Source organism: Epinephelus moara, chromosome 5 (assembly GCF_006386435.1).
Source record: "Epinephelus moara isolate mb chromosome 5, YSFRI_EMoa_1.0, whole genome shotgun sequence".
NCBI classification, from domain to species: Eukaryota; Metazoa; Chordata; class Actinopteri; order Perciformes; family Serranidae; genus Epinephelus; species Epinephelus moara.
In genome coordinates, this window is record NC_065510.1 from 9,483,436 (window position 1) to 9,499,628 (window position 16,193).

Consider the following 16,193-nt stretch of genomic DNA (forward strand, 5'->3'; position numbering starts at 1 on the left):
TGCCTTGCTGCAGCGGTCGCAGGTTTGACTCCAGCCTGCGACCATTTCTGCATGTCACCCCCGCTCTCTCTCTCTCTCACCCCCTTTCACTCTGTCCTATACAATAAAGGCAAAAAAGCCCAAAAAATAATCTTAAATATGATTTGACACATCTCCCCTTTTTGCACCACCCCCTCCCCCCTCAGTAATTACGAACAGTCTCTTAGCGCACTGGTCATTATTATTATTATTATTATTATTATTATTATTAGTATTATTACTACTATTATCACAGTAAAGGAGGGGTGACAGAGAATAGGGGGTATTTTATTCCTGAGTAGGCCTGCCAGGCAGTCTGAAACTACTTTCTCACAGTAACTAACATACTCCACTCCACTACTGTTAGAAGTTAAGGTTAGACTTAGTAATGCCATTGTGATTGGAGGTTTCGTCCTAGTTAATGAATCAGATCATAGAAATAAAATGAGAGTCAGAACCTTGATTTACATAAATTTAGAACCAACTGGGCAGGGTTAAAGCTGAGCTGCCACCACCTTAAACCGGTTTGGCCCAATGTCAGAGACCTGAGAAAACACACACACACACACACACACACACACATAGACACACACACTACCATGATGTATGAGGAAATATGAGTACTTTATTGATCAATTCATAACGCCACAGCAGCTTCTTTGTGCAAAGGGTCTAGAACGGGTCCAACTTTAACCCATCCCCCTCCAACAAATCCACCCCACCAGCTAACCAGCAGCCTTCAACACCACAGCACACCAAGTCACTTCAAATAAGGAGGCAAACCATGACTCTCAATCAAGTGGGCCCACGCATGAAACACCACAGCAGGTAAGTACTCAAAACCCCATGCAGAGTTTCACTTTGAATGGGGCCATGTGATCAGACTGGGTGGGACTTGTTACTCAGACTACCAGCTAACCTCCTCCCAGCTGCCATACAGATGTGCCATCCTGAAGGAGCTGGACTACCTGTGCAACCTCATAGGGCTGCAGGCACCACCTCATGCAAGCTGTCATGACGGGGACACTTGCAGAGCACAAAACTAGAGAGGAATCAGTCAGGAAGGATGGGGAGAGAACAGCTGTCTGTGGCCACCACATGTGCAGTCACTCCTGTTTTTGGGTTGTCTTGCTTTTGTCTCTGCATTGCACCTGTTGTCACTTTGATTTGCACCAAAGCAGCTGAAACTGACAGTTTGATATCCTTGAAGTTTGACCAACTTGGTGTTATACTGTGACCATTAAGTGTTATCTTAATCAGTTTGATGAGTATCATGACATAAAAAACACGTGGGCCCACAACAGACACTGTGCCTACAATGTTTTTAAAATGAAGATTTAATTATTTTACTGCATAATTCACTTATTGCATTCACTGCAGCACTTCTGAACAAGTCTGAAAAGGCAGAGAGGGACTTACATTATCATCATCATTATTATTATTATTATGAATATTAAACTGTATGCTGATGTGGTCTGAGGGTATTCAGATATTTCACTTAAGTAATCAGAGCAATACTGCAGTGTAAAAATACTTGGTCACAAATAAAGTCTTGCATTTGAAATCTTTCCTAGTAAAAGTAAAAGTACTCATACTGCAGAGCCTCATAATATTACATTGTATTATTGGATTATAGTTAATGAAGCATTTATGTGTTTGACACTTTAATGATGCAGCTGGTAAAGGTGGACCTGGTTTCAACTGGTGATGACCTGCCTGAGGAACTCCAGCTTGCTTCAGTATCCTCTTTTAAATCACTTCTAAAGACTTATATATGTGTTATTGTTTTGTTTTTTCATTTTAAATTGGTTTTGGAATTTTTCTGTGTTGTACTTCTGGTTTTTGATTTTCCAATGTTTTTACACGGTGATTGATTATTGTTTTATTGTGATACACAAACGTATTTTATTAACATACATTTTGTATTAATTGATAGTTTATTGTATTAACCTGATTCTACTGACTAATTTCAAATAATCAAGCGAAAAGTACAGTCCAATATTTGCCTCTGGGATGGAATACAAAATGATTTAAATACACAGTACTTCAGTATATACACTTGCTTATATTTCACCACTGAAAACTTTGACACTTAATTATGAGAAATACTAAACAAAACTTTTTTTTCAAATGCAACTATAGAGAATAAAAGTTACATAAAAAGTAATACATTAGCAATATGTTAGCCTGTAACAGATGTAGTGTAGCTCACAGGCGTGCAGTTACATAAGGCATAAATTAATCTGGAAGATCACATTGAACTGTCTGCTCTCCAGAGGAGGTGGGTGGCTCTTAAAAGAGCCGTTGGGTTGGTTTCCGTTCAACAGTTGAGCAGTTTACTTGGAGCTGGTGTACTTGGTCACAGCCTTGGTGCCTTCAGACACTGCGTGCTTGGCCAGCTCCCCAGGGAGCAGGAGGCGCACGGCGGTCTGGATCTCCCTGGAGCTAATGGTGGAGCGCTTGTTGTACTGAGCCAGACGAGACGCCTCACCTGCAATACGCTCAAAGATGTCACTCACGAAGGAGTTCATGATGCCCATGGCCTTGGACGAGATGCCGGTGTCAGGATGGACCTGCTTCAGCACCTTGTACACGTAGATGGCATAACTCTCCCTCCTGGGCCTTCTCCTCTTCCTGCTTCCTTTGCTGGCACTCTTGGTTGCACCCTTCTTGGAGCCCTTCTTCGGGGCGGATTTCGCTGGCTCAGGCATCTTTTCCTCTTCGATAGTCTCGAAATGATACTGTCGGGTGTGAGCGACTGTACTTAAGCACAACTCATGCAAATAAGACTGTGCGATCGCCCTTTTGTGATTGGTTGAGCTGCTCACTGGAGGCGGTGTTGTCTCTGAGTAGGAGAACACCTTTTTGAAAAGTGGCGCGAGACAGTTGGTTCAGTTTGTGCTCAGCAGGAAGAAAACCCGCCTTAAATAACCGACAAAAGCACACAGTTAAAACAAGTATAGACAAAACAATGGTCAAACATCAAGGAGAAAAAGCACTGAATTTTCTTTAAAAAAAAATACTGATTGTTTTAGAAAAAATACATTGAGAGAGAGAGAAGAGAGAAAAGTTCTGACTTGGCCCTGAACATATAGATCTCAGAACAAATTCAGCCCCCTCACTCCAAACACACACAGAGAAAGTCATACATGCTCTTTTATCCTCCCACCTTGATTACTGTAATGCCTTGCTCACCTGCCTAAACACTCGTGCAACACATCAGCTCCTAATAATTCAAAATTCAGCAGCTAGATTTTGATTAAAGCAAAACCATCCCCATACATCACACCTCTTGGCTTCTAGTCTCTTTCAGAGTCCATTTTAAAATTATTTTAATCACCTACAAGGCTCTCAATGATCTGGCACCGGAGTATATGACTTAGCTTCTCACACCGTACTGCCCAAACAGCCTCCTCAGGCCTGCTAGTCTGTCTATTACTACTATTATTAAAATATCTGGTGCAATATTTAGGCCTGCAGGAAATAGTCTGCTGATAATTCATCCACAAACGTCCTGCAGTTATTGTGTTCACTGTTTGGGACAATTGTAGTTTATCATTTGGTCTGCCTTGTTATTGTAATACATTGAATATAATGTGAAATACACATTAAATATGTCAGGTAGTCAGGGGTCGTCAGTTCACTCATCCTAGAATAGGGGTTCCACAAGGAAAATGGTTGGGAACCACTGCATTAGAATATTTACTCACTATTTTACCTATTAAATAAAGGCCTGTATTGTTTATCTCTGGACTCCTTTCATTTAATTAATTTTATTTCAATTCAATTCAATTTAATTTAATTAAAAAAAAGTTTATCTCTGGACTCCTTTCATAACAGACTTGCAAAGTGGGGCAACACCCCTGACTGAGCCCTGGCTGCTGAGGATCTGATCCCTGCTCAGTCGTCTTTTAACTGAAAAGTTGTTCCTCAGACCCGAAAGATTAACCACCCTCTGTATAGGAGGACGGGTTCCTTCTCCTCACATGCCCACACAAAAAAACTATGGCTTTATGTGACTATATGCAACACCACACTTTCTTCTATTTAACTTATTTCACCCTTCTAGTCTTCATTATATCATTCTGCATGTATTGCTTTCACCAAGAATATACCGTTCAAACTTCCAAGGCTTAAGAGGGTCATTTACACATGTAATGACTAATTACACTAAGGTTTCATTTGGATTTGAATGATGTTTAGCGACAGATACTGCACCTATGTGATGACTGTCCAGTTTTGTAATGTGTGGACTACTTTGAGGTTTGTATGTCAGTTATATAAATACTACCCTTATATTTTCCTGTCTTTCTTAATGGGATAATTTTATAGCCTACAAACAAAAAATACCAAAGATACAGTAATGTGTTGGAGGGGCTCATGTCTTTATGGACATCATATAAACACTTGTAATAATAAAATAATAATGTCATTGTTCATACCTATTTTATATCTTTACATAGTTACAGTAATGCTGTAGTCAGTCATAACGTTTTAAACCTGTGCAAGAAAGGATAATGCAAAATATACCAAATATAAATGTTCCCTATATTATATAAGAAGAAAGCAGCTCTTTACAGTGACTATGTGGTCGGCCCTTAAAAGGACCTTTAAATTTTAATAATGGATGTTTGTGACCGTTTAACCGCCGAAGCCATACAGAGTGCGTCCCTGTCTCTTCAGGGCGTAAACCACGTCCATGGCGGTTACAGTCTTCCTCTTGGCGTGCTCGGTGTAGGTGACGGCATCACGGATCACGTTCTCCAGAAACACCTTCAACACACCACGGGTCTCCTCGTAGATCAGGCCGGAGATACGCTTCACTCCACCACGGCGAGCCAGACGGCGGATAGCGGGTTTGGTGATTCCCTGGATGTTGTCGCGGAGAACTTTGCGATGACGCTTTGCGCCGCCTTTGCCGAGTCCCTTCCCGCCTTTTCCTCTTCCACTCATGTCTTCAGTTCAAAGTTTCAACAACGAATGAAGTCTCCAGCTTGAGCCCTGGCTATATAAAGCCTGTCTGAGGACGTAATAGAAAACACAGGCTCTCGCTCCTTCTTCTTTGGATTGCTACATGGTTGATAATTAACTCTTTGGTGCATTAGCGCCATCTACTGATGTACAGCATGAATCAGACAGCACGTCTCCTATACCCGCTGAGCTCTTTATGAAGCAGCACAGCAGTTAATCCTTTGAAACCTGGAGCGACATCACTTTTCTTGTGCTGCTTTCGGATGCCTTCCTCAAGTATTTGAACCTTTGAACCCTGAGTGAACTGGTGTGTTTCCTTTTAGAAACATGGGGAAAAAGGGTAAGAAATGTCCCACAGATTGCAAAATAAATAAATAAAATAAAAATAAAGAATGGATAAAATAATTTAGAAAATTAGGCTTAAAAAATAACCTATGGAAAAAAAGAAAAAAGCAGGAAAACTAAATTTTTAATCATTACTATTATTATAATTTAAAATTATGTTTTTTGTTTTTGTTTTTTAACAATTTTTTGTTTTTAGTTTTCTCTTTTTACTAATTTATTGCTAAATTTTGGGGTCATTTTGTCTTTCATTGCTCATTGCCTTCTTCCCATGTCCTTGAAAGAAATCAAGCCAATTTGCTCAGATTTCAAAGGGTTAAACTTGCTCCTTCATAGTGTTCTCTAAACCTATTTTAGCCAAAAAAAAAAGATAATAATTGACAGCATTTATTACAGTTATTAGCCTTTACATTAATCTGACTATTAAACTGAGATTGTCACTGTTATTAACAATTTGCGTGTGACCAGGCTTCTTATTGAGATTAGACCAAAATGTTAAATTGTCATCAGCTTAATGTTCAGTGTCTGAAACCCCTCTGCCCCCCTTCACAGCTGATTTTATTCCAACAAGATTACTTTGCTTAAATCTGTCTGTGTTAGCCACTGTTTCACAGTACATTATACCTCCCTTATTTTATCTTGGAGTGGAACTCAAAACACACACACTGTATCACTGCTGTAAATATTAAGAGACTTTTTGTATTTAAAGCTGTTGTTGGTAACTATTATAAATATACATTTTTGTCATATTTGCTGAAACTGTCACTATATCCCAACGTGTTCTCATCCAAGGTCATTAAATACCAACACATTCTAGTACATTTGGTGTGTGATGCCCCAGTCCAGTGGCACCCTTTGGTGTCTGTATGAGACACATCCTTTAACGTTTGTATGTGATGCACAGCTGTCTCCTGGGTGAGAGTCATAGTTATTATCAAGTACCAAATCTGCTTGGTAGATTCAGAACAAAACATGTTTTGGGGTAAAATAAAAACTTAATGTGACATAAAGATGTACATATGTTTCACGTGGGACACAAACAGCAGTGTCCTGGGTGAATGTCTGTGTTTGTTTGACCCATACATCACCCCTCCCACCTGCTTTACACAGACTTTTTCGCTCGGTGTACTACACCAGTTGGTCTGAGCGTCATATATTGCAGCAGATGGGTTTTACATTGGAGTTAAGTGATAGCCAGGTGCATCTCATAGAGACAGCAGGTCGGGAGCCATGACAAAGCACTGGCTTTTGGATGACAACAGGCTGTATATCCACATAGCAGTGCAAGAGACAGATAAAAAACTGACTTTATTTATCTGTTTGTTTGTTGTTGTTTTTTACACTTGAGTATGTTGGTGTAGAGGCAAACTATAACAGGGGCCGTCGCCGTGCTATAAGACAAATAATCTGTGTTTAGAGCAAGTTGCTCTTTTCATTTTCATGATACCAACATTCTGGCCAAAGGCATAAGACAACAGTGGTGTTGTCAGTGCTACAGTGATTAAACTGCATCATGTTCTGTATACACTAATGCTGCACTAAAGGTTTTTCTCATGTAAATCAGTTGTCCCCTTCTGGTCCTCTGTATTTGACACACTATCTCAAATGTGTGGCCAAGTACTAACACCTAACCCTATATCAGCCATCTTTGGTGTGGTCCCAGAAGAGGTACCCCTCCCAAACTGTCAGGCACAAGCCATGGCCTTCGCCTTACTCCTAGCCTACAGAATCATCCTCCTTAAGTGGAACGATAAACTTCCCCCTTCTTATGGTCACTGGGTAAAGGATGTCATGGCACAGCAAGAGGTTCGATCCTGGGTGTGGGAGCCCTTCTGTGTGGACTTTGCATGTTCTTCCCATGTCAGCGTGTGTTTTCTTCGGGTACTCCAGCTTCCTCCCACAGTCCAAAGACATGCAGGTTAATTGGTGACTCTAAATTGTCAGTAGGTGTGAACGTGAGTGTGAATGATTGTCTGTCTCTACATATCAGCCCTGGGATAGTCTGGCGACCAGTCCAGAGTGTACCCCGTCTCTCGCCCAATGTCAGCTGGGATAGGCTCCAGCCCTCTCTCGCCCAATGTCAGCTGGGATAGGCTCCAGCCCCCCCGCGACCCTCAAGAGGATAAGCGGTGAGAAAATGGATGGATAGAATTAGTGATGCATTAATGTGTTTGACACTTGAATGTTGCAGCTGGTAAAAGTGGAAGTGGTCTCAACTAGTGATGACCTGCCTGAGGAACTCCAGCTTGCTATTCTAGTATCCTCTTTTAGATCACTTCTAAAAACTTATTTATATGCAACAGCTTTACAATTGTTTCTTTTAATTTGTCTTCTAAATTTTTATGGATTATCTGAAGGGTTTATTTGATATTCTAAACCAGTGAGTTACACTGTATCTTACTCCAGACAATGCATTTAAGTATTGCGCCTTTTCTTTTTTTGTTTTAAAATCACACAAAGAATTGTGTTGTATTTCTGGTTTTTAATTATCCAGTGTTTTTACAAGGCGATTCTTGTGTGTTTTATTGTTTTATTGTGATATACAAATATATTTTATTAACATACATTACGTATTAATTGATCTTTTATTGTATTAACCTGATTCTACTGACTAATTTCAAATAATAAAGTAAAACATACAGTCCAAAATTTGCTTATATGTCACCACTGAAAAATTCTGACAATTATGAGAAATACTAAAACAGAGCAATTTTTTTTCAAATGCAACTATAGAGAATTGAAGCTACATAAAAAGTAATACATTAGCAATAAATTAGTCTGTAACAGATATAGGGTAGCTCACAGACATACAGTTATGTAAAGCATTAATCATCCTGTATAAAGGAAGTTCATACCATGAACTGTCTGCTCTCCAGAGGAGGTGGGTGGCTCTTAAAAGAGCCGTTGGGTTGGTTTCCATTCAACAGTTGAGCCGTTTACTTGGAGCTGGTGTACTTGGTCACAGCCTTGGTGCCTTCAGACACTGCGTGCTTGGCCAGCTCCCCAGGGAGCAGGAGGCGCACGGCGGTCTGGATCTCCCTGGAGCTGATGGTGGAGCGCTTGTTGTACTGAGCCAGACGAGACGCCTCACCTGCAATACGCTCAAAGATGTCACTCACGAAGGAGTTCATGATGCCCATGGCCTTGGACGAGATGCCGGTGTCAGGATGGACCTGCTTCAGCACCTTGTACACGTAGATGGCATAACTCTCCCTCCTGGGCCTTCTCCTCTTCCTGCTTCCTTTGCTGGCACCCTTGGTTGCACCCTTCTTGGAGCCCTTCTTAGGGACGGTCTTTGCTGGCTCAGGCATTTCTTCCTCTTCGATAGTCTCGAAATGATACAGTAGGGTGTGAGCGACTGTACTTAGACACAACTCATGCAAATAAGACTGTGGGATCCCCCTCCTGTGATTGGTTGAGGCGGTGTTGTCTCTTCGAGGAAAAATACATTTTTGAAAACTGGCGCGAGTCAGTTGGTACAGTTTGTTCTCAGTGGGAAGAACAACTGCCCTAAATAACCGACAGCAGGCATTAAGTGAAGACTTTCTGTAGATGGGACTAAAAGCCAATGATTGTTTGAAAAAAATACATTGAAAAAAAAAAATACATTGAGAGAGAAGCTTAAAAGGTTCCTAAAATAAGAGCACTCTGTGCTAACAGCTCAAAAAATGCTCCACAAATAAAGATATTGCTACTGTTATTAAAAATATCTGGTGCAATATTTAGGCCTGCAGGAAATAGTCTGCTGAAAATTCTTCCACAACTGTCCTGCAGTTATTGTGTTCACTGTTTGGGACAATTGTAGTTTATCAGTTGGTCTGTCTTGTTATTGTAATACATTGAATATAATGTGAAATACACATTAAATATGTCAGGTAGTCAGGGGTCAATAGTTCACTCATCATAGAATAGGGGTTCCACAAGCAAAAAGGTTGGGAAGCACTGCATTAGAATATTTACTCACTATTGTACTATTTGATTGCATTTTTGACAAAGGCCTTATCTCTGGACTCCTTTCATAACAGACTTGCCAAATGGGGCGACACCCCTTACTGAGCCCTGGTGGCTGAGGATCTGATCCCTGCTCAGTTGTCTTTAAACTTGAAAGTTGTTCCTCAGACCCAGAAGAATAACCACCCTCTGCAGAGAAGGATGGGTTTCTTCTCCTCACATGCACACACAAAAAAACTATGGGGGGCTGTAAAGGCTTAATTCATGAGACAAGCTGAGAGACAGGAGTTATGAAAATAGTCTAAGAAGGGCTTCCATACCCTGTGCTACTTCTTGGATGATCCTTTGAGGCGGCACCTGAGTTCCTCTAGCTTAAGGTGTGCCATGACATCCTTTACCCAGTGACCATAAGAAGGGGGAAGTTTATCTTTCCACTTAAGGAGGATAATTCTGCGGGCTGGAAGTGAGGCGAAGGCCATGGCTTGTGCCTGACAGTTTGGGAGGGGTACCTCTTCTGGGACCACACCAAAGATCGCTCATATAGGGTTAGGTGTTAGTACTTGGCCACACATTTGAGATGTTGTGTCAAATACAGAGGACCAGAAGGGGGCAACTGATTTACATGAGAAAAACATATGGGAAGTGGCTGGGGCGCCAAAGCATCTCTGACAAGTAGGATCTGTATCAGGGTAAATTTTGGCCAGTCTACTTCTACACAGATGCAGATGGTGAAGACCTTTGAATTGGAGTAGCCCATGTCGCACACAAAATGAGGACTTGTGCACTCTTTCAATGGCTGCCTGCCAAGTTTCATCTGAGATGGTCAACTGTAACTCCTCCTCCCAAGCACTCTTAACGTGACTGAGAGAGGGGCTGGAAATATTTTGAATTATCTTACTGTCTTACTATATCTTACTTTCTTCTTACTATATAATGATGAAAACTCTGTCTGTGGGTGTGTGTGTGTCTGTGGGTGTGTCTGTTCCACGTTTTTCTCCTCATTGACTTGGTCAATCCATGTGAAATTTGGCACANTGAAACTCAGTGAACATAATCTAGGGACCAATATCTAAAGTTCCCTCTTGGCAAAAGTTGGAAAACTTACTAAAACTGAGCTTCTATAAGGTAATGACTTGAACTATCTGCCTTTCAACGTGCTAACTTAACTACTAATGTACAGTTTTAGCCCACTAACTATCCCACTATTGACAATGGTACTACTGTACTTTCAATAAAGCAATCGTACTATCAAATTCATAAAAACTCTGAATACATTGCTCTTCTTAATGGGTTCAATTGACTATTTAATCTGCAATTTCCTATGACCTGTATCCCAAACACACACCATGTGAAACTGTACGTGGACAACTGCGCACTCAATGGGTATGGACTAGTATTGTATATTTTGGAGACACGCCCTGACAAAAAGGGGTCGAGGGAGATGCAGTTATGTATGGGGCTGCTTGGTGGGGCTGATGGGAAAGATGGGAAATGCTTTTGTGCAAAGTCACGTATCTGTAAATACCTGGAAAAATGTGATTTTGGCAGACCATACTCTCTAACAAGGAAATCAAATGATGCAAATACCCCTTCATAGAAGAGGTCAGTAATGCTTTTCAGCCCCTTCTGAAACCAGAGGTGGAATGCAGAATCCACAAGAGCAGGTTTAAAATGGGGATTGCGTATTATAGGGATGGATGGGATTGTGTGCTTATAGCCAAAATGAACTCTAAACTGCCTCCATATAGGAAGGGAGCTACTAACGATGGGGTTATTTGGGTGGTGTTTTCTACTAGTGGCATAGGAGAACAGAGCAATGAAGCAGGGTCCACTGACCCACATGTCTGTTGTTCCATGTGGCACCAGTCTGGTCTGACTCTATCTCTAAAGGCGCACATTCAGTATGTAACTTTATGGACATTAGCAGCCCAGTAGTAATGCTGAAAAATTGGCAATGCCAGACCACCTCCTGACTTAATTATCAAAATATTATGATTGTAAATTATGACAATATAAAATTTGGGGTCTAACTGGAGGATGAGGAAGCAGAGTTTATGATTAATGTGATAAGTCTGGCATAATATTTTATTCACAAATGTTGCTTTTTAAGATAAGATAATCCTGAATTCGTACCATGGTCGGCAGGGGGACTTTGCAATATTACAGCAGCAGAGGGATGGTGCAAACTGGAAGCATCAGTGGAAAAAAATACAAAGCAATATTTAGGTTTATGTACAAACAAAGAGCAACATAATAAGCAACGTCATAAAAACACAAAGCAATTTAATAACAAAGCAGAATCTGATAAAGAGACAGACTAAATGGCTGATTTCATATTATTGACCGATGCAAGTATAACTATTGCACAGCAGTGAAAAAAAAAAAAAAAAAAAGCAAGGAATAATAATAGACAGGCTGGCAGAATTTACATTACTGCAAATGTCATATTTAAACACTGATATTGCACCTAAGTGATGACTGTCCATAGTTTTGGCATGTGTGGACTACTTATACTTACGTATGTTGGTTATATAAATACTAGATCCTTATATTTTCCTGCATTCCTAAATGAGATAATTCTGTAGCCTATAAACAAAAAATGTCTAAGATACTGTAATATATTGGAAGGGACCCATGTCTGTCACAACATCTATGTACCTGAACCTTAATGACACTTTCAAGGGGAACTAATGTTTTTTCAACCTGGGCCCTATTTTCCGATCTACTTTTGTCTAAATGAGTGATAGGATGTTCAATATTTGACATTTCTCCAGTACGAAGCTAGGGCAGGCTTGGTGATACCCTGGATGTTGTCATGGTGGACTTTGCAGTGACGCTTGGGCTCCTCATGAGGCAGCACAGCAGTTAAACCTGCTCCTTAAACCTATTTTAGCACAAAAAAGATAATAATTGACAGCATTTATTACAGATAATAGCCTTTACATTAATCTGACGGTATTAAATTCAGATTGTCGCTGTGTTAATAGTAAATTTGCCTTTTACGTAACAGTCACCAGGGTTCTTATGAGACTGACATGTTAAATTGTCTTCATCTTAATGTTGAGTGTCTGAAACTCCTCCACCCCTTCACAGCTGATGTTATTCCAATAACATGACTTTGCTCAACTCCATCTGTGTTATCCACCGCTTTACAAGACATTAAACATCCCTTTTTTTTTTTTTTTTTTTTTAAATCTTCGAGTGGAACTAAAAACACACGTCACTGCTGTAAATATTGAGAGACTTTTGCATTTCAAGCTGTTGTTGGTAAGTTGTATAAAAACAACTTGTTGTCATATTTGCTGAATCTCATCCGATGTCAATAAATACCAATGCTTTCTAATACATTTGGCGTGTGATACCCTGAAGGCACCCTTTGGTGTCTGCATGAGACACTCCCTTCGACATGTTTATGTGATGCACAGCTGTCTCCTGGGTGAAACTTGTAGCACATTGTCAAACAGTCACGGTTAGGATTAGGTAACAAATCTACTTGGTAGGTTCAGAACAAAACATGTTTTGGGGTAAAATAAAAACTTAACATGACATAAAGATGTACATATGTTTCACATGGGACACAAACAGCAGTGTCCTGGGTGAATGTCTGTGTTTGTTTGACCCATACATCACCCCTCCCACCTGCTTTACACAGACTTTTTCGTTCAGAGTACTACACCAGTTGGTCTGAGCATCAAATATTGCTGTAGATGAGTTTACATTGGAGTTAACTGATAGCCAGGTGCATCTCATAGAGACAGCAGGTCGGGAGCCATGACAAAGCACTGGCTTTTGAATGACAACAGGCTGTATATCCACATAGCAGTGCATGAGATGGATAATAAACTGACTTTATGTATCTGTTTGTTGTTGTTTTTTACACCTGAGTATGCTGGTGTAGAGGCAAACTATAACAGGGGCCGTCGCTGTGCTATAAGACAAATAATCTGTGTTTAGAGCAAGTTGCTCCTTTCATTTTCATGATACCAACATGGCCAAAGGCATAAGACAACAGTGGTGTTGTCAGTGCTACAGTGATTAAACTGCATCATGTTCTAAATGTATACACTAATGTTGCACTAAAGGTTTTTGGTGGATTGTTTTTATAAGGATAAAATGATATCTGATGTGTTGGCTAAAAAATAAACTTAGTTACAGCTACAAAATAAACACCTTTAAAATACACCCTGATCTTTGTTGTGTGTTCAGGAATAAGGTTTAATGGAAGTTCAATGCTTTGGCTCTTAGATGTCTTGTTCTTCATTTGTAAAACTGCCAGGGTGCTTAACTGCGGAGCGTAACCATAGAAACCAGCAACCTGTTACACTCCGTTGCATGCCGGGAGACAACTCTGTTGCTAGGAGACGGTAAACTTAGGTGCCATTTTCCTAGGGTGGCACAGTCATTACCCGTCCACTGGTGACGAGAGGGAGGAGTAGGATTGGTCAGGATAATGGTAAGGATATCTGGAGAAGCCAATCAGAGGCCGAGAAAGGTAGAGGAGGGCGGGTCCTGCCTTCGTTCTGAAACAGGTTAGTAACCGATACAAATGTGTTAGCATACCTCAAGAAACGTTACTGAAAGTGTTAACCGGCTAAAGTTAGCAATAGTTACAGCGCTACGCCACATCAGAAACATTCAGAAGGTAAGTAGGAGTCGTTTGAATATCTCTGGAAGACAATGCCCACTGAGTATGACAAAGTGTACAGGCAAACACTTGACAACTTGACGTTAACGTTACCGTTTGATTTATGACACCGTTAACGTACATTAACTAGTTAGCTAGTTAGCTAACGTAATTTCAACGGCTAACATTACAAGTTTAAAATGGTGTCATGGGGAATTCTCACGACAACTACATTTCGTTGCGCAACCCTGTGTTGTACAGTGATAATTAATAAATTCAGTGGAAACAAATTAAGAAAAAAATGAAAATGTTGTGGGGTCACAAATTGAGCCAAAGTTTTGCAAAAAATAACGTGCTCTCTATAACGTTAGGTACAATATGTCTTTAATTCGCTAATTTGTCCGATAATATAAGGGACCGTTCGTTGCTTATCAATGGAAGGGGTCGCAGGGGTGTGACTTTGTTTTTGTATTCATTTATTTTTTCATTTTGACCCTCACCAAAGCTACTAATACTTTTCCTTGAGTCTCCCTGAGTGACTGCTGGAAAATTCATGACTCTCCCTCTACCATACATTAGTTATTAGATTTTTAAAACCTTAAAGTAAAAAGTTGAAGACAAAATCTTTGAGTTAAAAAAAACGCCACGATTTTTCACTACTGTTGTGCATGCTGGTTAGTGCAATTTTAAAATTTTAAATGAGACTTAAAATAAATAGATTTTAATGAAATATCTCTATTTTAAGCTCAGATTTCGGCATTTCTTTTTTCGCTGCACATGATGTGTCCAAGGACAATTGAAAATTTGAAAACCCAATTATAATTTCTGTTTTTAGTTTCTTGCTGTTTTGGCAGGGTTTGAAAGGCATGCTTACTTTAAATATCTGTGGTAAAACAAATACAAAATATAACCATTGAAATTTGTATGCCCTTCCCCTAAGCCAAAATAAAAAGTCCTCCCTTGAGCTAAGAAAATTACTTGACATGACTCCCCTTTTTTGCACCATCCACTCCCCCCTCATAAGTCACAAACAGTCCCTAACCTGCAGCTGTCACACCATTTGATGCATCCCATATTCTAATTTAAAAGATAACCCCTCCAAGTGTTCAATATCATCATAATTATGGGTAAATATCACATTCACTCATGTAAATGGAAAAATCAGAAACCCTCGTTAATTTGGTTTAGAAATGAAGTATAGAAGTATTTTTCTTCTATGCAAATATAAACTGATACACAAATGTGAAAAGTCTGTCAAACTATGTCACAATTTCTGGTATTTTGACCGAAAATGGAGGGATTTGTTTTATTTATTCATTGGCGTGGCTCTGTTTCCATATGGGTTTACTGTGTGAATTGCGGAAGGGGTCTTAAAATATATTGGCATAAACATATCTATTTTCACTATGTAGCCTACATGTCTTATTGTTTTATTTTTATTTGTACTTAAATATGTATCATTTTTTTTCTGTCATGCTGTGCCTCCACTGTCCCATAGCCTGTGAGCACATGTGCCATGGCCTCTGCATCCCCGAGGGTCTCTAAGCTGAGCTGCCCTGGTCAGTGCAGGGAAGATGAGTCCAGAGGTAGGCCCCAGCTAATATAAGGCCTTTTAGGCAGCAGTGAAGGAAGTGCTCAGATCTTATACTGAAGTAAAAGTAGCAATACAACAATGTAAAAATACTCCTGAAGTCCTGAATACAGAATATTATGTTAAAGGTACATCAGTAGTAGTATGCTTAAAGTACCAAAAGATCAATGTATTAGTTGATTATGTTCTGTATTAATAATCTAACACTGCAAAATAATTTGTCAAAAAGTTATGAAACAATAGTAGTGGAGTAAAAAAGTACAATATTTACCAATGAATTGTAAGGGATTAGAAGTATGAAGTAGCATAAAATGGAATACTAAAGTAAAGTACAAGTCCCTCAAACTTGTACTGAAGTATGATATATGAGTAAATGTATTTAGTTACATTCCACCAGTTCTTCTAGGTATCATGAAACTGTTTTATACTGTATAAGCAACAAGCCTTGGTTAGTTAACTCTTAAATTTAATGCCAGTCGTAAACCTAAATTCCACTTCACATACTGTCCCAGAGCGGCTGCACAAGCTCCCTGAACTACAGAGCTCCACCATCCTGCCAAGGATTCCAGTCCATGTTGAAGACACACAGGTGAGACTTGGCAACCTAAGATCAAACTGAGACGATATGAAATACCATGTACTGTTCACCCAGTTTAGTTCTTTCTGTTGGTGTTGTTATGATACTGGAATTTCTAA

General features: G+C 39.8%; 4 protein-coding genes across 4 annotated transcripts in view; 1 reads left to right on the forward strand and 3 right to left on the reverse strand.

Moving 5' to 3' along the window:
- Positions 1-654: 654 nt before the first annotated feature.
- Positions 655-2,763, reverse strand: LOC126390754 (histone H2B-like). Its single transcript, XM_050045197.1, has one exon. It carries the CDS (start codon positions 2,727-2,729, stop codon positions 2,355-2,357), a length of 375 nt encoding a protein of 124 aa, XP_049901154.1. The 5' UTR covers positions 2,730-2,763; the 3' UTR covers positions 655-2,354.
- Positions 2,764-4,602: 1,839 nt separating this feature from the next.
- Positions 4,603-4,999, reverse strand: LOC126390757 (histone H4). Its single transcript, XM_050045202.1, has one exon. The coding sequence runs from the start codon at positions 4,969-4,971 to the stop codon at positions 4,660-4,662; it is 312 nt and encodes a 103-aa protein (XP_049901159.1). The 5' UTR covers positions 4,972-4,999; the 3' UTR covers positions 4,603-4,659.
- A 3,213-nt stretch (positions 5,000-8,212) lies between these two features.
- Positions 8,213-8,651, reverse strand: LOC126390758 (histone H2B 1/2-like). Its single transcript, XM_050045203.1, has one exon. It carries the CDS (start codon positions 8,640-8,642, stop codon positions 8,268-8,270), a length of 375 nt encoding a protein of 124 aa, XP_049901160.1. The 5' UTR covers positions 8,643-8,651; the 3' UTR covers positions 8,213-8,267.
- Positions 8,652-13,783: 5,132 nt separating this feature from the next.
- The window catches only part of dnah6 (dynein, axonemal, heavy chain 6), a 66,117-nt gene continuing 63,707 nt past the window's right edge, over positions 13,784-16,193 (forward strand). The window contains exons 1-3 of the mRNA XM_050045187.1: positions 13,784-13,924; positions 15,405-15,492; positions 16,010-16,086. Coding sequence (XP_049901144.1) covers positions 15,423-15,492; positions 16,010-16,086 — 147 coding nt within the window. The 5' untranslated portion in view covers positions 13,784-13,924; positions 15,405-15,422. The remainder of the gene's footprint in view (positions 13,925-15,404; positions 15,493-16,009; positions 16,087-16,193) is intronic.